At 47.3% G+C, this 27,930-nt stretch overlaps 1 protein-coding gene across 2 annotated transcripts in view; it reads right to left on the bottom strand.

Annotated features, from left to right (window-relative positions):
• UNC45B (unc-45 myosin chaperone B) overlaps positions 1 to 27,930 on the bottom strand; it is a 42,586-nt gene that overhangs the window by 13,990 nt on the left and 666 nt on the right. For both annotated transcript variants that reach the window (XM_033184171.1, XM_033184170.1), the window contains exons 2-14: positions 27,712 to 27,879; positions 27,140 to 27,176; positions 25,973 to 26,148; positions 23,482 to 23,571; positions 21,770 to 21,937; positions 21,043 to 21,211; positions 16,980 to 17,150; positions 12,380 to 12,551; positions 7,758 to 8,058; positions 6,209 to 6,303; positions 5,884 to 6,025; positions 3,615 to 3,755; positions 1,025 to 1,152 (exon numbers count right to left, since the gene is read on the bottom strand). In XM_033184171.1, coding sequence (XP_033040062.1) covers positions 1,025 to 1,152; positions 3,615 to 3,755; positions 5,884 to 6,025; positions 6,209 to 6,303; positions 7,758 to 8,058; positions 12,380 to 12,551; positions 16,980 to 17,150; positions 21,043 to 21,211; positions 21,770 to 21,937; positions 23,482 to 23,571; positions 25,973 to 26,148; positions 27,140 to 27,176; positions 27,712 to 27,879 — 1,958 coding nt within the window. The remainder of the gene's footprint in view (positions 1 to 1,024; positions 1,153 to 3,614; positions 3,756 to 5,883; positions 6,026 to 6,208; positions 6,304 to 7,757; positions 8,059 to 12,379; positions 12,552 to 16,979; positions 17,151 to 21,042; positions 21,212 to 21,769; positions 21,938 to 23,481; positions 23,572 to 25,972; positions 26,149 to 27,139; positions 27,177 to 27,711; positions 27,880 to 27,930) is intronic.

A 27,930-nucleotide genomic window follows, 5' to 3' on the forward strand; every position in this document is an offset into this window, starting at 1 on the left:
GCCTCCCTGGCCAGACTGCACAGAGACTGTGCCTTTAATCTCTGGGAACAAGGTAACAAGAAGGAACAGTGGCCTCCTTTCTCCTGATGCAAACTTCCACCTGTGATGCCCACCATATCACTTCTCTTCCTTCCTTTCCTTCTTTCCCTCTTTCTTTCCTTCTTCCTTCCTTTCTTTCTTTTCCCTCTTTCTTTCTTTTCTTTCTTCTTTCTTTCTGTTCTTCTTTCTTTCCTTTCTCTCTCTCCTTCCTTTCTTTCCTTCCTTCCTTCCCTCCTTTCTACCTCTTTCTTTCTTTCTTTTTTCTTTCTTTCTCTCTCTCTTTTTTTATTTCTTCTTTCTCCTTCCTTTCTTCTTTCTTTCTTCTTTTTCCTTCCCTCCTTCCTTTTTTCCTTCCTCCCTCCCTTCCTTCCTCTTCTTTCTTTCCTCCCTCCCTCTTTCTTTCTTTCTTTCTTTCTTTCTTCTTCTTTCTTTTCTTTCCTTCCTTCCTTCCTCCTTCCTTCCTTCCTTCTTTCTTTCTTTCTTTCTTCTTCTTCTTTCTCTTTCTCTTTCTCTCTTTCTTTTCTTTCCTCTGTTGTAGAGAGACAGGACCTTGCTCTGTTGCCCAGGCTGGCGTGCAAAGGTACCATCATCATTCACTGCAGCCTTGAATTCCTGGGCTCAAGTGATCTTCCTGCCTTAGCCTCCCAAGTAGCTGGGAGTACAGGTGCACACCACCAGGCCAGGCTAATTTTAAAATTTTTTGTACAAATGGGGTTTCAATATGTTTCCCAAGCTAGTCTTGAATTCCTGGACTCAAGTAAGCCTCCCACCTCGGCCTCCCAAAGCCCTGGCATTATAGGCATGAGCCACCACCCCGGTCCCATGTCACTTTTCAAAGCTGATCCCCTCAGACCTTTTTCCAGTCTTTCCCAATATCTTATCTCATTTAGGCCCCCAGCATTTCTATCTCCCTGCCCAGCATGCTACACTCCAGGCCCCTCAGCCCTCAGCCCTAGTTCCAAGCCTTGGTCCACTGCAGCCCCACCTGGCCAGCAGCTCCTTGGTCTGGTCGGTGAGGATGGCACTATCTGCTTTCACCATGCAAGCCAGAGCAGAGATGACACCCGCCTTCAGAAGCCGCTTCACCCGCATATCTATAAAGTCCTTTTTGTCCTGGGGAGATGAAAAGATGGCAATGTAAGAGGGTCCTGGGTGCTAGGCCAATCTGAATTGGAACCAAAGATGGTGCATTTCTGAATTCTTGGGGTCGGTTGAATAATGGCCTCCAAAGATGTCCACGGCCTAATCTCTGGAACCTGTGAACGTGGGACCTTACATGGCAAAAGGGATTTTGTAGACACAATTAAGTCAAGGATTTTGAGATGGAGAGGTAAGCCTAGATTTCTGTGTGGGCCCAATATAATCACCAGGATCTTTATCAGAGGGAGGCAGGAAGATCAGAGTTAGCACTAGGAGATGTGACAATGGAATGGAAGTGAGGTCGGAGTGGTTCAAGGTCACCAGCCAAAGCATGTAGGTGGCCTCTAGAAGCTGAAAAAGGCAATAAAATGATTCTCCTTTAGAGCCACCCGAAGAAACCAGCTCTGCTAACACCTTGACTTTAGCCGAGTGAGACTCATTTTAGGACTCTTGACCTCCAGAACTATAAGATTTTTAAAACTGGGCCAGGCGCGATGGCTCACGTCTGTAATCCCAGCACTTTGGGAGGCTGAGGTGGATGGATCACTTAAGCCTGGGAGTTCGAGACCAGCCTGGGCAACATGGCGAAACCCCGTCTCTACTAAAAATACAAAAATTAGCTGGGCATGGTGGAGCATGTCCGTAATCCCAGTTACTCAGGAGGTTGAAGCAGGAGAATTGCTTGAGCCCAGGAAGCGGAGGTTGCAGTGAGCCAAGATTGCACCACTGCACTCCACCTGGGTAACAGAGGGAGACTCAGTCTCAAAAAAAAATACAAAAAAAATGTAAAAATTGTGTTGTTTTAGGTCACAGTGTTTGTGGCAATGTGTTCTAGAAACAATAGGAAACTAAGACACTTCTCCAGATTCCCTCTTCCCAAACAACTGCCAAGGGCTATATAGCACGCTCTGCTGTCGTGTGTCACTGTCTCTTTTCTTCCTTGCCTTCCCTAATCCCAAGACAGAGCCTGAGGAGCTGATATCGTAGAAAACCAGTCCCAAAGGTTCTCCCATTCACAGAGGAATGAAATAAAAGAAGGATAATCCAAAAGACTAAATGATGCATATATTGTTTTTCTTGGAAAAGGCTGGGGTGGGAGGGGAGGTAGAGGGTATAGGCAGGAGAGAAAGGACACAGTGGATGAAGCCGCCCTAACAATAGATTGGGTTTGCTGGAAACCCAAAGTCAACTCAGGGTTAAAGAGTCCCTACAGACAATCCTCAGAGCGGCGAGTGGTGGGGAAGGGGCTGACAACCCTGGGCAAGCCCTGGAAGCCACATTGGAGCTTCACAGCCACAGCACATGCTCTGCACCCTTGCCTGGATGAAACATCATCCAGCTTTCAAAAATGATTCAGAGGCCGGGTGCGGTGACTCACGCCTGGATTCCCAGCACTTTAGGAGGCCGAGGTGGGTGGGTCATTTGAGGTCAGGAGTTCAAGACCAGCCTGGCCAACATGGTGAAACCCTGTCTCTACTAAAAATACAAAAATTAGCTGGGATTGGTGGTGCATGCCTGTAATCCCAGCTACTCAGGAGGCTGAGGCAGGAGAATCACTTGAACCTGGGAGGCAGAGGTTGCAGTGAGCCTAGATCTCACTACTGCAATCCAGCCTGGGTGACAGAGCCAGACTCTGTCTCAAAAAATAAATACAATGAAAATGATTCAGAGAATGAGATGGCAATGTGGAAAACATATTTTTCCAAAATCTGGCACAAAATGATAAATATATTCTGATTGTAACTGTGAAAAGAAAAAAGATACATAGAAAAAAAGCCCCTGGTAGGTAACATAGCGTCAAAATGCCAACAGCAGTCATGTGGAGATGACGTAATCATGAGTGGTTATTCCCTTTTCTCCACATTTTAACTCATTTTGCAGTATGATTATATTACTTTGATCATTAAAAAAAATCTAAATGATTTTATTGGCTGGCTATATCTTGCATATATTCATATGCAAATCACACACAAATCATATCTTCATGTGCAGGGAATTGTTGGAGAGGGGTCCAGGGGATCTGTGACTTCTGGGCTGACCATGCCTCTCCTCTCATGATTCCTACTTAGCACCCATGTCACAAAACCCAGAAATCTGAGAAAATCAAATTGTTATCTGTTGGAGACATGAAATAAAACTGTCTTTAATCCATAAAATCAACAACACAAATTGCAAAGTGTCCATCATAGCTCCGTTTGTTTTCTCAAATTACAAATTGTTGGATTTTTTCAAAATAGAAAATAAAAACAAAGAAAAAGCATGAGCACTATCTGGTGGGAAAGTTTACCATTAACATCTTCAGTGTATGTGTATCCTACCCCCAACCACCCAAACACACACCACGCTGCTCCTGACACCACTCCTTTTGCTGTTCCGCCTCCTTTGGAGGCCTGGTGGCACAGACCAGATCCCTCCCATGTTGCACCTGACCCTACCTTCGGGTGCTCCTCGGGCACATGCTGCTTGGAGAACTTGGCGAGCTGGACAAGCTCCGGGATGACCTCCTTGACATCGTAGCTGTTGGTGCAGTTCACCAGGGTGGTGGCCACCGAGTACAGGATGGTCTTGTCACTGGTCTGGAAGGCACAGGGTTGGGGAGAGGGAAAACAGAAAGGAAACTTTAGGACAAATCTCTGCTTCCAGGATGCTCCCTCACGTGGCCAGCAGGCTGGTGTGGGAGGAGTGCAGCTGGTAGGGCCCATTCTGAGGAAAGACAGCAGTGCAGGAGAGGCTCTGTCCATAAAGGCGGGCAGCAGTGTCTCCTGCACCCTCCAACAGCAGCTCTGACAGTATGAATAGGAGCTGTCTCACAAAGATCCTCAGTTTGTGCCTATTCCAAAAGCCCAGTCTAACACTTTCCCATCCAACTGGAGATGGGGCAGGAGCTGAACATTCTCCAGTCCTGGCGAAAATGTCTCCCAAACTTTCTTCCTTTACTGGTAGAAAAGAGCCAGAGAGTTGGCCCGGCAGACAAGGAAAGGAGTCTAGGAGGGTCTGGGAGGGGAGGGCAGGTTCCCAGAAAGGCCAGGCACAGCCTCTTTTATTTATTTATTTTCTTGAGGCAAGGTCTCTCTCTGTCACCCAGGCTGTAGTGCAGAGGTGCAATTCTAGCTCACTGCAGCCTCCATCTCCCAAGGCTCAAGCAATCCTCCCACCTCAGCCTCCCGAGTAGCTGGGATTACAGGTATGTGCCACCACGCCTGGCTAATTTTTTAATTTTTTGTAGAGATGGGGTTTCACTATGTTGCCTAGGCTGGTCCCGAACTCCGCTGAGCTCAAGCCATCCACCCGCCTCAGCCTCCCAAAGTGCTGGGATTACAGGCGCGTGCTACGATGTCCCACTTTTTTATTTTATTATTATTATTTTTTAGCTGCCTCAGGTCCTTCAAGACGTCACCTCCTGAGGACCCCAGGTGTGGGGAAAACAGAGGTCAGCCTGTTACTGTGTCTATATAGAAAGAAGTAGATTTAAGAGACTCCATTTGGTTCTGTATTTGAGATGCTGTTAATCTGTGACCCTACCCCCAACCTTGTCCTTGCAAGAGACATGTGCTGTGGTGACTTAAGGTTTAAAGGATTTTGGGCTGTGCAGAATGTGCTTTGTTAAACAAGTGCCTAAAGGCTGCTTGCTGGTTAAAGGTCATCACCATTCTCTTAACCTCAATTAAGAGAAAAACATTGGCCGGGCGCGGTGGCTCAAGCCTGTAATCCCAGCACTTTGGGAGGCCGAGACGGGCGGATCACGAGGTCAGGAGATCGATACCATCCTGGCTAACACGGTGAAACCCCGTCTCTACTAAAAAAATACAAAAAACTAGCCGGGCTAGGTGGCAGGCGCCTGTAGTCCCAGCTACTCGGGAGGCTGAGGCAGGAGAATGGCGTGAACCCCGGAGGCGGAGCTTGAAGTGAGCTGAGATCCGGCCACTGCACTCCAGTCTGGGCGACAGAGCCAGACTCCGTCTCAAAAAAAAAAAAAAAAAAAAAGAGAAAAACATTTGTCTCCTGCCCGTCCCTGGGCAATGGAACATCTCCGTGTAAAACCCATTGTGTGCTTTGTTTACTGAGCAAAGAGAAAATCGCCTTTAGGAATAAGGTGGGATTTGCTGGAGCAATACTGCTAACAGGTTTATAGAGATGTTTGCATATGCATCTCAAGGCACAGCATTTTCCTTGAACTTATTCAGGTCACAAAGATCTTTATCTATATGTCTTACTGCTGATTTTCTCCCTAAAATGATCCTATTGTCCTGCCACTCCCTTATCTTTTTGATGGTAAAGATAATTATCAATAAATACTAAGGGAACTCAGAGACCGGTGCTGGCGTGGGTCCTCTGTAAGCTGAGCGCTGGTCCCCTGGGCCCTGCTTTTCTTTCTCTATACCTTGTCTCTGTGTCTTATTTCTTTTCTCAAGTCTCTCGTTCCACCTAACGAGAAACACCCACAAGTGTGGAGGGGCAGGCCACCCCTTCACCAGGAAAACAAACTGCCCTCTTGTGCATCTTCTCACTCTGGAAGACATTAGGAGTTGGGAGTCCATTTTACAGTCAGGTAAAATGAGGGCCAGAAAAGGGGAAATAACCGATCAGGTTTACACAGGGGTAAGGAGTAGAGCCAGGGGGAAGACTGGGATCCAATCCCTGTGGGTCTGGACCCAGCAGACCTTTCCTGAGGTTTGTGGCCAGGCCAGACTCCTCCACACTTGCCTTGGCCAGCTCAAACATGGCCTGCAGGGCAGGGATGTCCTGGACAAAGTCGTCCTTCACATCAGCGTCCAGCGTGAGGTAGGCCAGGCCCTCCACTGCCCAGCGCCGGGTCCGGGTGTCTATGGACGTATTGCACAGCCATCTGGAAGTGAGGAGGGAGCACACGTGGGAAGGGGCCCAGGGCTCAGGTCAAGAGGGTGAGGCGATTTCAGGGTGGTGAACCGGGGATGAGGTCCCTTTCACACTTCACTGGAGCACACCCCAGAGACTCCTGCCCGGAAGGCACGTGAGGAGGTGCAGGGCCTGGGAAACACAGCCCCCTTACTTGCGACACTGTTTGGCCAGCTTTTCTGTCGACCCTTCCGCAAACTGCCTGAGACCGTAGTCTGTGCCGCCTGCGGAGCCAAGCTTACAGAGTCCCTGTGGAGGAGAGGAGACAGCAGACACATGCAGGGTCAGAGACACCAAGGCTTGCGGATGAAGCCCTGCTCAAACAGGTTTCTATGGGCAGAACACTTCGCCCCTCTTTCTTTGCTTGGATCCACCTCTGTGCAGACTGTAAAACTCAGCTCAGGTGTCACCTCTGCTGAGATACTTTCCCTGGTGCTCTGGGTTAGGGTAGAGGCCCATCGAGTTGCCAGTTCTTGCCCTCCATTTTGACCTCCACCATTTTGGCCCCACAGATGTATTGTGCCTGCCATTTTGAAAAAAACAGCAAGACCAAGTTAACCACATCTGAAGCTTCAATGGGGAACCTTATTATGGCACGGAAACTGGCAGCGAAATTCTATCTTCTGGGTAGATAACAGATTCAGATGTGCAAAATTCTACCCAGAGAAAATTGGACTTTTCTTAGGGGGGCAATTTCATAAAAGTCATTTTTGTCAGAAGCTAAAATTTGTTTTTAAAAAATTGATGCTGACTGCAGTTGCTCACGCCTGTAATCCCAGCACTTTGGGAGGTCAAGGCGGGTGGATCTCTTAGGCCAGGAGTTTGAGACCAGCCTGGCCAACATGGTGAAACCCATCTCTACTAAAAATACAAAAATTAGCCAGGTGTGCTGGCAGGCACCTGTAATCCCAGCTACTAGGGAGACTGAGGCAGGAGAATCATTTGAACCCAGGAGGTGGAGGTTGCAGTGAGCCAAGATCATGCCACTGGACTCCAGCCTGGGTGACAGAGGGAGACTCTGTCTCAAAACATAACAACAATAACAATAATAATAACTTCAGGCCAGGCACAGTGGCTCACGCCTGTAATCCCAGCACTTTGGGAGGCCCGGGGGTTGGATCACCTGAGGTCAGGAGTTCAAGACCAGAATGGCCAACATGGCAAAATCCCGTCTCTACTAAAAATACAAAAATTAGCTGGGTGTGGTGGCACACATCTATAATTCCAACTACTCTGGGGGCTGAGACACAAGAGTCAGTTGAGCCTGGGAGGTGGAGGTTGCAGTGAGCTGAGATTACACCACTACACTCCAGCCTAGGTGACAGAGTGAGACTTCATCTCAAAAAAAAAAACGTAAAATGAAAGTGGAAAAAAAAATGCCTTATAGAAACTGATTAAGGAAACTGACTTTTCAGAATTTGCTCTGAAAATGCATCCTGGACACAAGCTCATCAGTGTTCATGCTGTTCGTAAGCAGGGAGACGAACGTCCTCAGGGTTAAGCAGCAGAGATCACCGTTCTGAATCTATAACCTCACAAGCGCCCTGAATATGCCCTGTTCTGCAGGGGTCTGTGACTGGGTCTGGTGCCCCCTTGAACCTGGTCTCCCCAAGGACAGTGGCCTCAACTCATTCATTTCGGTGTCCCTGGTGCCTGGCATGGCTCCTGGTACCGAGTAGGAGGGTGGTACCGAGCCCACTCACCACCAGTGTGCGGATCTTGATCTTCTCATTTTTGGTGGTCTTGTAGATCTGTTTGAGCAGTGACACTCCATTGGTGATGATGAAGGTGGCACGGCTGAGCTTGGTGGAGGCATGGATGAGGGCCTCCACGGCCACCAGCTGGTCCGTCTCGCGCTCTGAGCCACATAGTGCCACCATCATCTCCATCACACCTTTCAGTCCCAGCAGCTGGTTGCCCAGGTCAAAGGGGCCCTGCAGGATCCCTGACACCGTCTGGATGGCATTCAAATTCTTGTCCATGTCCTGGGGGTCAAACTTGCCCCTAAAACAAAGCCAAGGGTGGTCAAGAGAACTGGTCCAAGAGATTGGAAAGAGTGTGAGATTTGGAGGCAGACGGATTTGGATTTGCGTCCTGGCTCCACCACTCATGTGCTGTGTGATACTGGGCAATTCAGCGAACCTCTCTGAGCCTCAGCTCCTGTAAACTGAGGATAGTACTACTGGTTCTCAGAATTGTGGTGAGGATAAATGACATAACAGATGTGTCACAGGGTGTGCCTCTGGGAAATACACTCTGACTCAGGGATTAACATGCAGGAAGTTTATTTGAGAGAGCTCTTGGGAAGAGAAGGAAGCAGGACTGGGGCAGAGGGAGGCATTTTGCAGTCAACACAAAGCCTCAGCCTCCAAGAAGTTCTGGAGCTGGAACATCCTTCACAGTTGTTCCAAGTTGGAGTGAGTTCTTCTTTTTTTGAGGCTGAGTCTTGCTCTGTTGCTGGAGTGCACTGGTACCATCATAGCTCTTTGTGACCTCAAACCCCTAAGCTCAAGCAATCCTCCCACCTCAGCCTCCTGAGCAGTTGGGACTACAGGTGCACACCATCATGCTCAGATAATTGTTTAAATTTTTGGTAGAGATGGGATTTGCTGTGTTGCCCAAGCTGATCTGAAACACCTGGCCTCAGGTGATCTTTTCACCTGGCCTCCCAAAGCACTGCTATTATAGGTCTGAGTCACCTCAACTAGCCTGGGGCGAGTCTTTGCACACTGGCTTCCCTAGAGAGGGTGAAACAGCTCTCCCCAACTGAGGCAAGTCCCAAAGAGAGATAACAGCTGAGAGCTGTCAGTTGACAGCCTTTCCAGCAGCTGCTGTGTCTGGGAAGACAGTACAGCATCGACAACAACACAAAAAGGCCTAGCATGATGCCCTTCACACTGCATCTCACTGTGACATGGCCTGGGCCGGTCACTCCCCTCTGGTGATCTGGTCTCAGTCCGTCCCCTATCAGTGAGCATGTGGGTTAGATATCCAGGAACGTTCTGCCTTGCTTTCAGAATCTATTACATCTACTCTAGGGGAGAATCTCTGTGTGGGAATGTCAGAGGTGACATGCCTTCTGATGCTTCTCATCTGCCCAGGTTGGTGCATTGTTGGAAGCAGGGCAGATATGCACAGTGGAAATGCAGCTGTGTATAAATGCAAGAAGGCAGCATGGACTGGTCAGGAGAACTCCACACCGAGAGTCCAAGACCTGGGCTCTGGTCCCATGTCTGCCTCTGATTGTTGGAGGATCTCGGGCAAGTTCCCCTGGGGAAGAGGAGTCGGCTTTGGAAGCTCTGAGAGCCCCTCCAGCTTGAGCATCCCATGTCCTGTGCCTCATCTCTCCACTCAGTGCCCAGGGAACCAGCATCCTTCGTAATTAGTTGGGGTCTGACCTTTGAGCTGGCACTGGGTCCCCACGCAGCCCCCGCCCCTGATGAAGCAGGGTGTATTCCACTCTTGCTAGGGGCAGGCTGGGGTACCATTTGATGAAGGCAGTGACCCCTCCTCTCAGCATTCCACAGGCTGACAGGAGAGGGCTTCAATCAACCAGCCCAAATAAGAACTAGCTGCATGACAAGTAATGGAAGTCAATTGGGGACCTCATGAGGGACTCAAGAAGTCAGCAGGAAAAGTTGAAACTGAGATAGAGAAAGAGAGAAGCCTTAAAAAGAGATCAGTGAACCAAAGTCAGGGTGAGTGGAAGCCATGGGGTAGAGAAGGAGTTGGCAAATCCAAGAAGTTGAGAATAGCTTTCACATTATTTTATTTTATTTGAGACAAGGTCTCACTCTGTTACCAAGGCTGGAGTGCAGTAGTGCATTCAGGGCTCATTGCAGCCTTGACCTCCTGGGCTCAAGTGATCCTCCTACCTCGGCCTCCCAAGTAACTGGAACTACAGGGGTGCACCACCACGCTTAGCTAATTTTTAATTTTTTTTATTTTTAGAGATGGGGTCTCTACGTTGCCCGGGCTGGTCTCGAACTCCTGGCCTCAGGTGACTCTCTCACATCAGCCTCCCAAAGTGCTAGGATTACAGGCGTAAACCACCACACCTGGCCAGCAGCTTTTTGCATTTTTTTTTCTTTTTATGATGGAGTCTTGCTCTGTCACCCAGGTTGGAGTGCAGTGGTGGTACAATCTTGGCTCACTACAACCTCCACCTCCTAGATTCAAGTGATTCTTCTGCCTCAGCCTCCCTAGTAGCTGGGATCACAGGCATGTGCCACCATACCCGGCTAATTTTTGGTATTTTTAGTAGAGATGGGGTTTCACCATGTTGGTCAGGCTGATCTTGAACTTCTGACCTCAGGTGATCCACATGCCTCGGCCTCCCAAAGTGCTGGGATTAGAGGTGTGAGCCACTGCACCCAGCCAGCTTTTTGTATTTTAAAGGATTTTAAAAAATATGTTGACAGAGACTTTTATGTCCCACAAAGACTAAAATATTTACTCTCTGGCCCTTCGTAGAAAAGGTTTGTTGACCTCTGGAATATAGAAAGGAAAAGCAGAGTACAGTCAACGTCTTCACCCACGTAAGACTCACCTGGAGTGTTTTTTTTTTTTTTTTTTTTTTTTTGAGACGGAGTCTTGCTCTGTCGCCCAGGCTGGAGTGCAGTGGCCAGATATCGGCTCACTGCAAGCTCCGCCTCCCAGGTTTACGCCATTCTCCCGCCTCAGCCTCCCGAGTAGCTGGGACTACAGGCGTCCGTCACCTCGCCCGGCTAGTTTTTTGCACTTTTTAGTAGAGACGGGGTTTCACCGTGTTAGCCAGGATGGTCTCGATCTCCTGACCTCGTGATCCGCCCGTCTCGGCCTCCCAAAGTGCTGGGATTACAGGCTTGAGCCACCGCGCCTGGCCTGGAGTGTTTTTAAGCATGCAGCTTCCTGAGCCACACCCCAAACTACTGAGTCAAGAGGGAATATCTCAGAAATCTGAATAATTTACAAGTCTTGGAATCACTGCAATAAAGAATTAAAAGGTCATGCACTGGAGTCACACTGATGCTGGAGCGCCAGTAAGGAGACCCAGGAACTGCAGCTGCTGAGGGCCCTAACCCCTGTCTAACTCTGCAAAGCCACACAGTTCTTAGTCTTGAAAGAACCGGGTCTCCCTCCTTGACAAGCTGGCATTTGTTCCTTTCAACCACAGAGGCCAGTGGTCGGTTTAAAATATGTCTGTGGCTGGGCAAGGTAGTTGATGCCTGTAATCCCAGCACTTTGGGAGGCTGAGGCAGGAAGATTGCTTGAGCTTTGGAGTTCAAGACCAGCCTGGGAAACACAGTGAAACAAAAAAATACAAAAATTAGCCAGGCATGGTAGTGCACACTTGTAGTCTCAGCTACTCGGGAGGCTGAGGCAGAGGAAGGAGGATCGCTTGAGCCCAGCAGGCTGATGCTGCAGTGAGCCATGATCATGCCACTGTACTCCAGCCTGGGGGACAGAGTGAGACCCTGTCTCAACAAATAAATAAAATATATCCAAAAATATGTTGACACTCCTCCCTGCAAAAAGTGAAACCTAATTTTTTCCCCTTAAATGTAGGCCAAACTTACTGACTTGCTTCTAATGAATAGAATGTGATGGAAGTGATGACATGTGTCTTTTTTTTTTTTTTTTTTTTTTGAGACGGAGTCTCGCTGTGTCGCCCAGGCTGGAGTGTAGTGGCCGGATCTCAGCTCACTGCAAGCTCCGCCTCCCGGGTTCCCACCATTCTCCCGCCTCAGCCCCCGAGTAGCTGGGACTACGGCTAGTTTTTTTTTGTATTTTTAGTAGAGACGGGGTTTCACCATGTTACCCAGGAGGGTCTCGATCTCCTGACCTCGTGATCCACCCGCCTCGGCCTCCCAAAGTGCTGGGATTACAGGCTTGAGCCACCGCGCCCGGCCGACATGTGTCTTCTGAGGCTAGAGAAGATATCTCTCTGCGGCCTTGCTCCCTCTTGGATCTCTTACTGTGGGACAAGCCAGTGGCATGCAGTGAAGACGCTTCAGCAGCCTCTGGAGAGGTCTGCAGCGAGAGGAACCCAGGCCTCCCACCAACAGCCGGCACCAATGTGCCAGCTGTGTAAGTCCATCATCTTGGAAGCATTTTCTAGCCCCCGTCAAGCCTTCAGATGGCTGCAGCCCCAGCCAGCACATGACTGTAACTTCATGAAAGACCATAAGCCAGAGCCACCCAGCCAAACCACTCCCAAATTTCTGTTCTTGTGTGAGATAATAAAACATTATTGTTTTTAGCTACTAAATTTTGAGATAATTTGTTACATAGCCGTAGATAACTAAGACAGAGCCTGACCCTGTGAGGCCTCCAGGAAACTTACATGATGTATTCCTCGCAGATCTTGCGGAAGTGATCGCGCTCCGGGTCACAGCGCAGGTCATCGTAGAGCTTGTTGATGAGGATAGAGGCCAACATGCGGGTGTTGTCAGTCAGGGGCAGGCAGGATGGCAGATCTGGAACCTGCCCCACGACCTTCAGGATCTTCCTCAGACCTGCAGGGTAGACAGTGGCAAGCCTAAGATTCCTGCTGGGCTCCATCCTCACAAACACACCCCTCACTCAGTGACATGTTATCACCAGCTTCTCTCCAGCCCTGTCTGTAGAACACATGTAGTTCATCCAGAATGAAGGGCCCCAGAATGGGGTCAAGGGACCCAGGTTCTACACCTGACACTGCCCCCACCTTGACCAATTCACCTCCCTCTAGGGGCCTCTATTTTCATATGTACAAAATCAGGACTAGTTGATCTCAGAGAACTCTACCAATGCTGACATTCCACAGGTTGATGTATAGACTTCTCCAAATACTATTTCATATTCTCTTCCTCAAGCCTCAGCTTCTTCATTTGTAAAATGAGAACAATACTACCTACCTCATAAAGTTTGAGGGCTCAATGAGATAACGTATGGAAACCCTGCTGTCAATCTAGACACATCACTATCACTCAACAAATGTTTATTATTGAGTGTGTAATTATTATTTATTTAGTAAATGCCATATTTACATTTATTACGATGATATCTTCTCATCTCTTCTGTTGAAAAATCTTCAATGGCTTCCTATTACCATCAGGCAAATTCAACAGTCATGTCTTTGTTGAATAAATGAGCACCTTTGGGGTACTGGCTACCAAAATAAATGATACGATCCTGACCTCCAAAAGCTCACAATACAATGGGAAAACTGACATATGAAGATTACAATGAGATGTGATAAGTATAGAAGGGTAGCACTGAAAATGGGGTCATTCACTTCAACAAAATAATATCTGCAATTTATTCGGAGCACTTATTACATGCCAAGAGCTTATACACATTAACTTCGTCTAATCCTAACAATACCCCTACTAGTTAGAAATCATTCTTCCCATCTTTCAGAGGAGAAAAACAAGCCTTAGAGAAGTCAAGTAAGTTGCCCAGTGACATAGCAAGGACACACTCCCAAACATGTCTGATTTCAAAGCCTGTGATGTAAGCCGTCACACTATATTGCCTCTGGGGCAACAGACAGGTGGATTTCAGAGCCAGGTTTTAGAGGTAGCTTGGGGCTGGTCAGACCTTGGGTAGTATAAGGAAGTAGGAGAAAGAACATTCCGGGTAAAAGCTGGGAGGCATGAAACTCTAGATGTTAGGAGGGAATTAAAAGTGCCTGCGACCAGCCTGGGCAACATGGCAAAACCCCGCCTCTACTAAAAATACAAAAAAATTAGCTGGGCGCAGTGGCGGGTGCCTGTAGTCCCGGCTACTTGGGAGGCTGAGGCAGGAGAATCGCTTGAACTCGGGAGGCAAAGGTTGCAGTGAGCCGAGATCATGCCATTGCACTCCAGCCTGGGCAACAAGGGCAAAACTCTGTCTCAAAAAAAAAAAGTGCCAGAGGTGGCTTGGTGGCTCATGCCTATAATTCTAGCACTTTGGTTAGGTCGAGGTGGGAGGATCACTTGAGTCCAGGAGTTTGAGACCAGCCCGGGCAACATAGCCCATCTCCACACATGAAAGAAAAAGAAAAAGAAAGTGCCTGGCAGTAAATTTTGTGTAACCTACATTTTACCACTTAAAGGAAAACTTCTGTTTCCTCCCTAAACTCCCTAAACTGCTTCTACTCTTAGAGCTTACTTCTGACACCAGATGGGTATCCTACAATTCAACTCTGATACTATCTATTTGGGGTTAGCACAGACCCCACAGGTGAAGGGCTCAATCCCACAAGATTACCCTCCAGATGCCAGCAATCCAAGTTGCCACCTGTGCTTCTGACTGGCCAAGTATAAATCAGAGACTCCCATGATCCTCTCCCTCGGGTTTGATAATTTGCTAGAATGGCTCACAGAACTCAGAAAACCAGTTCAGTTACTCGATTACCAATCTATTATTTAAAAACAACAACAACAAAAACAAAAACTCAGGAACAGCCAGATGGAAGAGATGCAGAGGGCAAGGGATTGGCAAGGGGCGTGGCACTTCCATGCCCTCTCCAGGTAGCACCTCACCAGCACCTCCATGTGTTCACCAACTTGGGAGCACTTTAAGCCCCTTTGGTTAGGGATTTTTTTTTAAAACAGAGGCTTCATTATGTAGGCACAGTTGATTAAATCATTGGTTAGTAGTGATGCATCCCACCTCCAGCCCCTCTCCCCTCCCTGGAGGTAAGGGGTAGGGGCTGAAAGTTCCAATCCTGTGATTGCATGGTTGTTTCCCCTGGCAACTGGCCCCCATTCTGACATTCTGAGGTCATCTAGGGGATCCCAGCCACCAGCTATTACATGAGCATACAAAAAGATACTTATCACTTCAGAGGTTAGCTGTGTGCCAGGAAACAGCAGCAGAGACCACATATGTATATTTCTTATTATGTCACAACCACACATTTAAAAAGTGCTCAACAGGGCTGGGGAGTAACAGGAAGTGCCTGATGAGCCAACCCAGAGTCCCCAGCCTGGGTCCCAAAAGCCTCCCTCAAATGCACCTCTCCAATGCCATCTCCCACTCTCCCCTTCCATTCTTGCCCACGCCTTGAGCATCTCGTTTCTCTTCTGTTCAAACACTCCAGACCTTCTTCCTGTCAATCGTTGCCCCTTCCCTCACCCAAAAGCTCACTTCAGGTTTGACATCCTGACGGCTCCTTTACCGTACCTCCCAGCCCAGTTTGCACAACACGTAACACCCCAACATTGCAGCTTTGTATTCGAAGATTGGAATTTTTAAATCCACATTATTTTTACCCAAGTGCTATCCATGTTAGTGCCCTTTGCAAAAAGAATAGAATAAAAAATATTGCTCTCCACCTGTCCCAACCCATAACAAGTGGATGAGCCTAGATCCTGCTGCAGAGAGAGAAGGTCTGTTGTTAACGCTCACGTTTCATGATATACGTGTAGAAGACCAGAATGAGGCAGGGAGGAAGTGGGGTTTGGGCGTTTAGCAGTAGAGTAATGTGCTGAAGTCTAAGCACTTGCACATGCACTTTGCTGAGGTCTGTAAAAATCAAACAAGGGAAGTGCAATATCAAAAGATTTTTTTTAAGCTGGGAAATGCTGATCTGAATCTTTTAGAACAAGGGATAGTCTGTGCGCCATAAAATCTTTGGAAGAATTTACCATAGCAGATCATAAAACCACAGGTATGATTCCTTAACAATCAAAGAAGTTGACTGAGGAGAGGGGTAACACCTCGGAGCTGACAAATTGAGTGACTGTCTGCTAGAACATGTGAAAAGAAAATAAAATCTTGGCCCGGTGACGTGGCTCACACCTGTAATTCCAGCACTTTGGGAGGCCGAGGCGGGAGGATCATTTGAACCCAGGATTCTGAGACCAGCCTAGGCAACACAGCAAAACCACATCTTCACAAAACGTAAAAAAAAAAAATTAGCTGGGCATGATGGTGCATGCCTGTGGTCCCAGCTACTCGGGAGGCTGAGGGGGAGGAGGATCGCTGCAGCCCAGGAATTTGAGGTTGCAGTGACTATGATCACGCCACTGCACTCTAACCTGAGCAACAGAATGAGACCCTGTCTCTAAAAAAAAAAAATAAATAAATTTAAAACCTGAAATGAAATCTTGGGATGTCCCCAATTCCCTAAACCAAAGGAAAAAAAATTAAGCTGAAAGCTGAGTCATGCGAGAAACTGCCTTTCCTTTTATTCCTAAGCAGACAGCTACTGATAAAAAATTAAATATCTACACAGGTTTAGTAAATTACTCTAGAGCTTAAATATGTCCACTCTGTGTTCACCTTATCTTATGTACAGTGGTCATTTACTGAGCAGGAGACAAATACGTAATTGACTATTTCCCTGCCTCCTCTTTCTCTTCCAACGTATGCATTCATATAATGTGAACATACCCTTTCTCTTTCCCCTCCAGGCTGCTTTTCCCCTTGAAATATTGAAGCCCTTAAAATCATAAATGGAGAAAGGCTCAGACCACAGACTGTTTCTGTGATTCTGTGTTTCCTCTCTGCGGGGCATGTACGTAACCTTGGCAAAATAAACTTCTAAATTGATTGAGAGCTGTCTCAGATACTTTTGAGTTTACAAACATTCTCACTGTGCTTTATGTAAAGTATACTTGATACAATTTCCTCCCTTTTGTAAGGCCTGTGAAGTATTTTACCAACCATGAGACTTCTGGAATTTTACCCTGCGGTTGGTGGAGTCCTTGTCCCCATTTGCTGGGTAGCTCCACCCACATGTTTTGGGGATGTGTTTGGGCACTTCCTGGGCGTGTTCAGGCTCTGAATTCAGAGCCTTGACCTGCACCTTCACAGGCCCACTGGTGATCCTGATGTGTCAACGCGTTTTCTCACCTTTTCAGTTAGGACTGAAGACCCCTTCAAGAGCCTCACATCTTCCATTTTCTCTTTAGTGCCCTGGTGCCCACTTAAAAGGCTTGAGCAAGCCCCAAACCCTCCCCTCTTCTCACCGTTATCCACCACATAGATGGTGCGTGAGTTGTCGTGAATGGCAAGGTCCTTCCTGGGGACATTCTTATTGAGCAGGTTCAGCGCCTGATCCCTGCCCTGGCCAGATACCTTCTTGCTGACTAGCATGTCCAGCAGGTGGCTGGTGATCTGTTTCAGGTCCTTCTTGGTGTCTGAAAAACAAGAGGACAGGGGTAAGTAGAAAGGGGTAGGAAATCTCACATGTATGTGACCAGGAAGAGCAGCAGCTTCTAGACTCTGGAAATACTGAATCCACTACTTCCTGAATATGTGAATTCCCGGGAGAGTATAGTATTGCCCATCTCACCTGAAAAAAGGGAGAGAAATCCCTAGACAACACCTGCAAACGGTCCTCCAGCCACCCTGAACACTGACTTCTACAACAGCTCATTCCATCCTTGAACAGTTTGGATTCTTAGAAAGTTCTTCAGTACCAGCAGTGACTGGCAGAGCTCCAGGGATGCTTTATGTGGTTTTTAATAAACTGATTTAATAAAATACTTTTCAGAAAGGGAATTTATACTCTTTAGAGACATTTCACTCCCCACAGATTCAGGCATGCTAGGTGCCTGAATTCAAGCTTTTGCCTGTGACACCAGGACTTCCTGCTCACTGGTAGATTTTTTTTTTTTTTTTTTTTTTTTTTGAGACGGAGTCTCGCTCTGTCGCCCGGACTGGAGTGCAGTGGCCGGATCTCAGCTCACTGCAAGCCCCGCCTCCCGGGTTTATGCCATTCTCCTGCCTCAGCCTCCCGAGTAGCTGGGACCACAGGTGCCCGCCACCTCGCCCGGCTGGTTTTTTGTATTTTTTAGTAGAGACGGGGTTTCACTGTGTTAGCCAGGATGGTCTCGATCTCCTGACCTCGTGATCTGCCCGTCTCGGCCTCCCAAAGTGCCACTGGTAGATCTTAAAAGGCAAATGCCTTTTTCTGATTTTGCCCTCCCTGAGACTTAGAGATTTTTGTTCTCATTCTAGGATGAAGCCCAGAGGCAGGCAAACCGAAAAGCAAACCTCTCCAAACCATGTCAGATAAATAATTGATGAAGGAATACAGCTCCATCGCCTAAAGAAGGAAAGATGTAAGTAGATGTGACAGCTCATCTTCAGACAAAGGCATGTCATGAGAGTGAGATAACAGGCTCCTTCTGTGAGACTCCAGAGGGCAGACTTTGGGCCAGAGGCAGATGGAAGCTACATGGGGATAGAGTGGAAATCAATATGTGGGAGAATTTTGTAGCAGGGATGTTCAACCCAAGGAAGTCATAGAAGATTGTGAATTGGTGTCTCCCTGGGAAACACGACTCTCAGTATAAATGCTCTTGGGTAATCTCCTCCCACACTGGCCATGGGCTGCTCACATGACCTGTGGCACAACCAGAGGCTTACATGGCACTTGCACTTTGGGGCTTGTCCATTAGAATCCAGCCACCATGTTCTATAGAAACCCAAGCTGGCCACTAGCAAGGCCACAGGGTCAACATTTCCAGTTAACTGCCAGCCACACAAGCAGGGCCATCTTGGATCTTCCAAAAATTCTAGCTGAGAAAAGGAAAGTGACTAGCTGACCATTATAATAATAGTAAGTCAGAGTCACATCCAGAATCCAGGAATTCAGGGCTGGGCACAGTGACCTGTAATCACAACATTTTGGGAGGTCACAACAGGAAGATCACTTGAGGCCAGGGGTTTGAGACCAGCCTGGGCAAGAAAGTGAGACCCTGTCTCTATGAAAAATTTAAAAATTAGCTAGGCGTGGTGGCATGAGCCTGTGGTCCTAGTGACTCCAGAAGCTGATGTGGGAGGATTGAGCCCAGAGGTTTGAGGCTGCAGTGAGCTGTGACTGCATTACTACAGTCCAGCCTGAGTGATAGATAAGACTCTGTCTTTAAAAAAAAAAAAAAAAAAAAGCCTCTTATAAACAAATAAGAAAAACATTAAAAAATAGGTAACAACGTGAACAAACCATCCAAAGATAAAGGAATCCAAATGGCTAACAAAGATACAGAAAAATGATCAATCTCATGAGTAATTTATTTTGAATCAAGCAAGATAATTTTAATCTACATCCAAGGCAAATATCCTTAAGAAGGATAGCATTCAAATCTGATGAGAATGTGTTGAAATGGGGACTCTCATCATTGCTTGGTGAGAGTATAGATTGATGCAGCCTCTCAGAAAGGAATTAGAGAGCAAGATGTAGAAAGAACATTAGTTATGCTCATAGCCTTTGACCTAGTGCTCCATTTCTAGGAATTTGACCCCAGGAAATAATTATAAATGTGGCCAGGCATGGTGGCTCACGCCTGTAATCCCAGTACTTTGGGAGGCAGAGGCGGGCAGATCACCTGAACTCAGGAGTTTGAGACCAGCCAGGACAACATGGCGAAACCCTGTCTCTACTAAAAATACAAAAATTAGCCAGGCATGGTAGTGTGCTCCTGTAATCTCAGCTATTCGGGAGGCTGAGGCAGGAGAATCACTTAAACCCGGGAGGTGGAGGTTGCAATGAGCTGAGATCATGCCACTTCACTCCAGCCTGGGTGACAGAGCAAGACTTCATCTCAAAAATAATAATAATAATGCATAAATAAATAAATAAAAATTATAAATGCAAGCATAGATGCAAAAATGGCTCCTAGAGAGTTTTGTATAAACATGCAAATTGGAAATAATTGAAATCTCCAATAATATAGAGCTGATTGGTGAATTACCCATACAAGGGAAGATTATGATGTTCTTGAAAATAAAGTTTTCTGAGTGAACCTGGCCAGAGCAACATTTTCTAAGTTGATGCCTAGGACCTGGATGTGCAGGGAGAAGCATGAGTCTGTATGTGCATATGCAGGAAACAAATGTAAAATTAATTATTAAAATCAAAGGAATCCTTTTAAAGAATATTAAATGGTATGCAATATTAATATAATGCTCAATGAAGAAAAGAACATGTAACTATTCATAGCAGAATTCCGATTTTGTTAGATATTGATATGGATGGTTTAAAAAAAAAGACAGGAAAGATACATATGGTAATGGTAATAGTGATTATCTAAATGGGCAATTATAGGCATTTATTCTCATTTTTATATAGGTCTATATTTTCCCAAATGTCTTCAATAAGTCTCTGTTACTTTTTTAAAGTTGTGGTAAAATTTACATAACATAAAATTTACCATTGTAACCATTTTTAAGTGTACAGTTCAATGGCATTAAGTAGATTCACACCATTGTGCAAACACCACAATCTATTCACAGAATTATTTTCATCTTGCAAAACTGAAAGTCCATCCCCATTAGACAATAACCCCCCATTTCTCCTCCTCCAACCCCTGCCAAACACTGTTCTACTTTCTATCTCCATGAATTTGACTACTCAAGTATCTCATATGAGTGGATCCATGCAGTATTTGTCCTTTTGTGGCTGGCTTATTTCACTAGCATAATGTCCTCAATGTTCATAGACATTGTAGCATGTGTCAAATTTTCCTGTCTTTTTAAGGCTATTACTCCATTGTATGTATATACCATATTTTTCTCATCCAGTAACCTGCCAATGGACACTCGAGTTGTATCCGTCTTTTAGCTATTGTGAATACTGCAGCTATGCCTGTTGCTTTTATAATCAGGAAATACATATGACAGGCCAGGTGCAGTGGCTCATGCCTGTAATCCCAGCACTTTGGGAGGCCAAGCTGGACAGATCACCTGAGGTCAGGAGTTTGAGACCAGCCTGGCGAACATGATGAAACCCTGTCTCTAATAAAAATACAAAAATTAGGCGGGCATGGTCGTGTGTGCCTGTAGTACCAGATACTCAGGAGGCTGAGGCAGGAGAGGTGCTTGAACCCAGGAGGTGGAGGTTGCAGTGAGTCTAGATCACCCCACTGCACTCCAGCCTGGGTGACAGAGTAAGATTCCATCTCAAAAAAGGAAAAGAAAAGACATAAAACCAAGCCATCCCCACATACAGGGAATGCCCAGTCTGAGGTGGCAACTGACTCTTTCTTTCCCCATCCCCTTGAACTAAAACTAAAGAATATTTCCTACCTAGAACCAGGGCCTCCTCCTTCCCTCGATGCTCCCGCTTGTCCTCCCCAGACAGGGAGTCAATGATGGCTTGGAGCAGATTGCAGACAGCCAGAGACATCTCCTCATTCTCCACCGCCATGAGGCTACAGATTCGGTCTATCCGCACTGCATGCAGAATCACTGTGGCCTAGAACCCCAGCAAGAAGCATGGTCAGCTGCCTTGCCCTTCAATTCCAGCTGCCATGCAGGTTAGAGAGGGTGTGATAATCCTCCCCACCCCATCCCATGCAGTAGAGAAATCAGCCCAGGCAGCCATTGCCTCATGGGGCTCCCTGGTCCTGGAAACCTCTTGACACAAGCCATGCCCATCTCCAGAGGTAAGAGCTGTGCCATCCAATACAGTGGCCAGTGGCCACATGGGGCTGTTGAGCTCTTGCACTGTGGCAAGACCATATGGAGATGTGCTATAGTGTAAAATACACACTGGGTTTCAAAGACTTAGCATGAGAAAATGTAAAGTATCATAGCCTTTGCATTCACCACTTCTGCATTAAGCACTTTCAATAACTTGTCTTTGCTTAGTTAAACCCATTTCTAACTCAAAGGGAAAAAGAGACTGGAACACCCTTTGGCTTTGGCTGTGGCTTGTTCCACTGATGCCAGCCACAGCCCTGACCATGCATCACCCTCCAGATCCTTGGACCAGCAGCCATCTGCTCCACATGCCCTACAGCCAGGAGCTCACCCTGGCTCGGTGGCCGCTGCACATGCCCGACAGGGTCCGCACTGCAGCCAGCACCAGCTCAGGCTTCTTAGTGTCCAGAAGCTGCAGTAGTAAGGCTACCCCATTGTTCTGGAAGATCTTCTCAGCTCCTGCTTCCTCACGGCCTAGGACAATGAGATTGTTGGCAGCCTGAAGGAGGAAGAGGCAATGAGGGTTACGAGGGAGGTATGGCCACCCAGGCCTGTACCATGGGCCGTACAACAGCCAGTGCAAAGACTGGATCTTCAGAACACTGTTCTATTATCTCACCTTGTAATCCTCCTCCTGGAAACACAGCCCAAGAACATAATTCAAGAAAAAAAGCCAGGTAACTTGCATCAAGACCAACTGGATGAGATATATTGCAGTCATTAAAGTCATGAATAAAAAGACTAAGAGCAATGGAAAAAGCATTGGTATGCAGAATCAGAATCATATGTTTACTCCAATTGCACTTATGCTAAAATAAAGATGTGTATAATGCTTATAGAGAAGGACTAGAAAAATGGTGGAGAAATGTAGTGTTTTTACACGGAGAATCATGTCCTTAAACATTTCGTTGATTTCCCTGTTCAGAGGAATCTGAAGTTCCCAGGAAGTGAGCAGCAGAAACACTAGATGAAAGCCCTGGGTTTGAGTTCTGATTCTGCTCCCTGGTAGCTGTATGAGCTCAGGTGAGTCACGGCACTTCTCTGGACCCCAGACTCCTCATCTGTAAATTTAGGCAGTTGAGCAAGCAGGTTCCCAAGTCTCTTCCCACCGAAAGCCTTCCAAATTAAGGATGCATGAACCTTAAAAGGCTCCAGGTCTCAAGCAGGACCTGAGAACCCAGAGCTGAGAAACACGGGAGGTGGAAGAAGGTGAGGAGGTGGGCAAAGAGATGTTGAGTTGGGTGCTGGGGAGAGGGCTGAATAGAGAATTTCAGGCAAGCATGCCCAGAACCATCACTATCAGCTAAGGGCTTTGCACTTTTCAAAAAAAAAAAAACTTGTTTTATCTATAACAACTCATTATGTTCTCACAAGAGTTTGTTAGGAAAGATATTTGCCTAGTTTATGGATTTATTGACCACAAAACTAACAAAAATTCCCTGGACATTGTCTCTCAAGTTCTTACAGATGTAAAACACTCAAATGTTCAATTTTTTTCTTTTGCAGAAGCACTAGAAGGGAACATAAAAAAAAACACAAGGTAACAAGTTTGGTTAAGAGGACGATTATGTCTGTAAATATTTAAATTTTTCAGAAAGATTTCTTTACAATATTTTTTAATAAAATAAAACGTGATTTTAACAGGCTGTTATTTCTTACGGCTGAAGTTACAATGAGGCAAATGAGGTACTTGCCTTGGGTGCAAAATTTAAAGGGACACCAAAGAACTCAATAATCAAATAATAATCAATGCTATATTTTTAAAAATCAAAATCAATGCCAAAAATAATCCATGATGAATAAAACATCAAAATTTCAAATAAAGACAGGATCCAACCCTGCTGCATGACCCTCCTCACTGGATTCACCCAAATCTCAGTCTTTCTTATGGTTTACACTGTGTTCCAATGTGATTAACCTTTGGCCAATTTTCCTTCCTGGGCTACAAAGACAGGCCTCCGGTCCCCCTTCCCCCTCAGAATGATGTCACTGTCCAGACTGGCGGGTCCTTCTGCTGGCTGGATGATACTGGCCAGCACTTACCTTTTCCCGCTTATCAGCCTCACTGTTTTCGTCCAAGAGGATCTCAAACATCTTCTGTACCCTCAAGTCTGTGGAGAACTGCACTCGGAGCTAAGGAGAGAGGAGAGAGGAAGGAGTGGGGAAGGAGGCAGGCGGGGTCCACGTCATTTCAGCTCCACATTCAGTTCATCTCAGTAAATATCAGGGCGTCTACTCTGGGCTCCCACACATACATTTATTCATGTATTCATTCGACAAACACTTACCGGATAACTATGATGAATGAATAAATACAGTCGAATTGTGGACAAAATCAAGTCCTTGCCCCTGAAGGCTTACCATCTGGTTACATTTGTTATCCCATTGAGACATCGCAACAGTCTGGGAAGGCCTAAAGGGTCTTCAGCCCAGTTTTAGAGTCTAGTAAACCATTTGCTATTAGACATTTAAATAGGGATAAAACAGAAATATAGCTCCATACTCAGAATCCTGAAGCAGCTTTCTTTCTTTTCTTTTTAACATACCTGAAGTGTAGATGAAGCAGCTTTCAAGCTCTGTTTCAAGCAAATCGAACTCATTTTGTTGGGATATCTAGTTCCTCACAGTCCCCACTCCAACCCCACTGCTCTGGGTGTTTCATAAAGTGACTGAACTGATCAACATCCTCCACCTCGCCAGCTTGTTTTGAACCTCCTGCTACTTTGTTCTGGGGGTCCACAGTACTCCCACCTACTTCTGAGCTCATTTTTTAATTTTTTTTTTTTTCTGATATGGAGTCTCGCTCTGTCACCCAGGCTGGAGTGCAATGGCGCAATCTCGGCTCACTGTAACCTCTGCCTCCCAGATTCAAGTGATTCTCCTGTCTCAGCCTCCTAAGTAGTTGAAATTACAGGCATGTGCCACCACGTCCAGCTAATTTTTATATTTTTAGTAGAGACGGGGTTTCACCATGCTGGCCAGGCTGCTTTCGAACTCCTGATGCCAAGTGATTCACCCACCTTGGCCTCCCAAAGTGTTGGGATTACAGGCGTGAGCCACCCCACCCAGCCTATTTTTAATTTATTTTTAATTTTTGATAGGAACAGCATCTCTCCCTGTGTTGCCCAGGCTGGTCTCCAACTCCTGGGCTCAAGTGATCCTCCCACCTTGGCCTCCCAAAGTGCTGGGATTACAGGCATGAGCCACCGCATCCAGCCCTGTGCTCATTTCCTTTGGGGATGCAGAGAGGTCTTTCCTTCGCCTATCCCTCTCTGAATCTCTCCTTAGTTTGTATTTCCTTAGTCCTTGAGTCTGCACCCTGGATAGCATGCTGTGGTCCTACCACAGGGCTTCTCCAGATGTGTAGAAGTTACTGAGTCTTGGAGCAAGGGGCTGAGTGATCGATTACCTTGCCATTCTTACAGAGAGGAAACCAACACCCCAACAGATGCCCCACAAAACTAGCAGCTGAGCCAGGACTAGGGTTCAGGATTTCTCACCTCTGGTCCAGGTTCTCCCTACGCTACTCCATTTCCTAAAAAATATTTTATGCTCCTGGTTCACATCGTAATCCCAGCACTTTGGGAGGCTGAGGTGGGTGGGTCACATAAGGCCAGGAGTTCGAGACCAGTCTGGCCAACATGGTGAAATCCCATCTCTATCAAAAACACAAAAATTAGCCAGGTGTGGTGGTGCATATCTGTAATTCCAGGTACTCGGGAGGCTGAAGCACAAGAATTGCTTAAACCCAGGAGGCAGAGGTTGGAGTGAGCAGCTGAGATCATGCCACTGTACTCCAGCCTGGGCAACAAAGTGAGAGTCTGTCTCCAAAAAAACAATCACGCTCCTAATGGGGCCTGGCTCTCCTCTATCCCTCATCGATGTCCTCAATTCCCAGGTATTTTATAATACTTAGAAAGAGAGATAGATCATGTTGCAGATATGCTAAGTTATAATAATATTTCTAAGTCTCCATCTGGAAATTTTTTTTTTTTTGGGGGGAGGTGTGAGGGACAGAGTCTCTCTCTGCCACCCAGGCTGAAGTGCAATGGCACATGATCTCAGCTCACTGCAACCTCTGCCTCCCAGGTTCAAGCAATTTTCCTGCCTCAGCCTCTTGAGTAGCTGGGATTACAGGCACCCCCACCCATACAGATATTTTTTGTATTTTAAATAGAGACGGGTTTCGCCAGTTGTCCAGGCTGGTCTCAAACTACCTGACCTCAGGTGATCTGTCCGCCTTGGCCTCCCAAAGTGTTGGGATTATAGGCATGAGCCACTGCACCAGGCCCCATCTGGAATTTAAAAGACCTGTGTTCTAGCCTTGGCTGGCTTGTGCCCTCAAACAGGCATCACAGATAGAAGCACCTGCTTAGCTGTTCTGTGCAGCCTGAGTATGCCACTTGCTGTCTCTGTCTCAGAGTGTGGAGGTAGGGCTAGCCCTTCCCTGATGACCCACCTCCCTAACCCATTCCTACTAGGAATGAAGAGAGGGACTGGGCAGCCAAGGGTTGTGGGAAGAGGCCCAGCTCACCTTCTCCTGAATGTTGGTGTTGAGTCTCCTCAGCGTCTCCTGGAAGTTCTGGTTCCGTGGCTCGAGGGTGGCACAACGCTGCACGTCCTTAAAGGCCTGGTCCAGCTTCCCCAGGTGCTCCAGTGCCTGGCATCGCCGATACAGAGCCTTGATGTCTGAGGAGTTGATGTCAATGGCTATCGAGGGGAGACGGAGGATGAGGGCCTTAGGGAGCCAGACTATAGACCACCAGCCCCACTGCCCCAACTCCAGGAAGCATGCTCTTGCTGGGCTTCTGTGTCTTGCCTGGAGATTATCCACCCATGTGGATTCTCTGGCCCATACCTCCCCTTTGTTAGACAGACAGTAAGAGCCACAGAGTTTCAAGGTGGGAAGAGAGCTTGAGGGTCATGTCATCCAATTCCTAATGTTCCAGTCTCTGCTACAGGATCCCTGCCAGGGGCTTAACCAATCAGTGCTTGCATACCTCCAGCAATGGGGAGCTCCCTCCTTCTCAAGACAGCCAGGCAGGCCTGGTGCAGTGACTCACGCCTGTAATTCCAACAGTTTGGGAGGCCAAGGTGGGCAGATCACGAGGTCAGGAGTTTGAGACCAGCCTGGCCAACATGGTGAAACTTTGTCTCTACTAAAAATACAAAAACTAGCCAGGCATGGTGGCATGCATCTGTAATCCCAGCTACTTGGGAGGCTGAGACAGGAGAATTGCTTGAACCTGGGAGGCAGAGGTTTCAGTGAGCTGAGATCGTGCCATTGCACTGTAGTCTGGGCAACAGAGCAAGACTCCATCTCAAAAAAAAAGAAAAAGACAGCCAGCCAGCTTAATCAGAAAACCTTGCCCTCTCCATACCTGAAATGTGTTCCCTGTAACATTGCCCAGCCCTGGAGCCCCTGAGATGAAATCCAATCCTTCTTCCTTGTGACAGCCTTTTAGGAATTTGAAGGCAGCTCTCTGTCCCACCTGCGAGTTGCCTTTTCTGGGCTAAATATTGCCGCTTCCCTGAACTGCTCTTCAGAGGATATGTTTCCAGTCCCTTTTGCAGCTTGTTCTCTCCCTTCTGAAGTCACTCCATACTCACTGTTTCTTCCCCCAAAATGGTAACTAGATTAAAACCCAGGCCATGCAGAGGAGAATGTGACAGGGCAAGCTTGGGGGTGGGAGGGACTCACCTCTGGAGGCATCTGAAGCTGCCTGGACATAGCTCTCCTGAGGAAAGGGGAAGGAGAAGGAGACTCGGTTAATGTGGGCCCAATGCAGAGATGGCCAGAGAGTGTCCCCACTGTGAGGGGAGAGGGTTTGCTGGGGGAGCTGCAGGCTGTCAGAGGCCCAGGGCATGCTCCTTGTAGGCATGGCAAAGAGGACAGGCTTTGACATCAGGCAAACCCAGGTTTGAATCTCAGCTCTGCTACTACTTGAGAGAGCTTGATCAAGTTAATGAAGCCCTCTGGATCCGAGTTTCTTATCTGCAATAGGGGGAGGACAACAACAGCTATCTCATAGCCATTAGTAAGATGCCATGAATAACATATGAAAGCACCTGGCGTTGGGCTGATTCTGCTCTGGATGAATTTCTGTCTTTCCAGGGCATGGGTCAGGGGAGACACCCTTCTCTAACCCCAGGCATCCAGCGGAGCCGGCTGCCATGAAGGGCAATTCCTATCAGGGTGAAGGGGCTGCCACTCAGCCCCAAGGCCCCTCTGCCTCACTCCCGCCCCGTGCCCTGCCCTGCCCTGCCCCAGACCGTTTTCAGGCCACAGGCTGCCCGGTTCCGATAAAGTGTGGCCAGCAGGGCCTTGTCCTTGGTCAGCTTCAGGGCCTGGCTGTAGCTCTTTGTGGCAGCCTTGTAGTCCTGGAGCTGGAAATGCCGGTTCCCTTCCTCCTTCAGCTGTACCGCTTCCACCTCTGCCATCTGCCGGGACAGGAGCAGCTCCGTCTGGTCAGCCCCTCACTCCAGACCCAG

This window comes from Trachypithecus francoisi, unplaced genomic scaffold, assembly GCF_009764315.1.
Source record: "Trachypithecus francoisi isolate TF-2019V2 unplaced genomic scaffold, Tfra_2.0 Lachesis_group20, whole genome shotgun sequence".
In the NCBI taxonomy this organism is placed as follows: Eukaryota; Metazoa; Chordata; class Mammalia; order Primates; family Cercopithecidae; genus Trachypithecus; species Trachypithecus francoisi.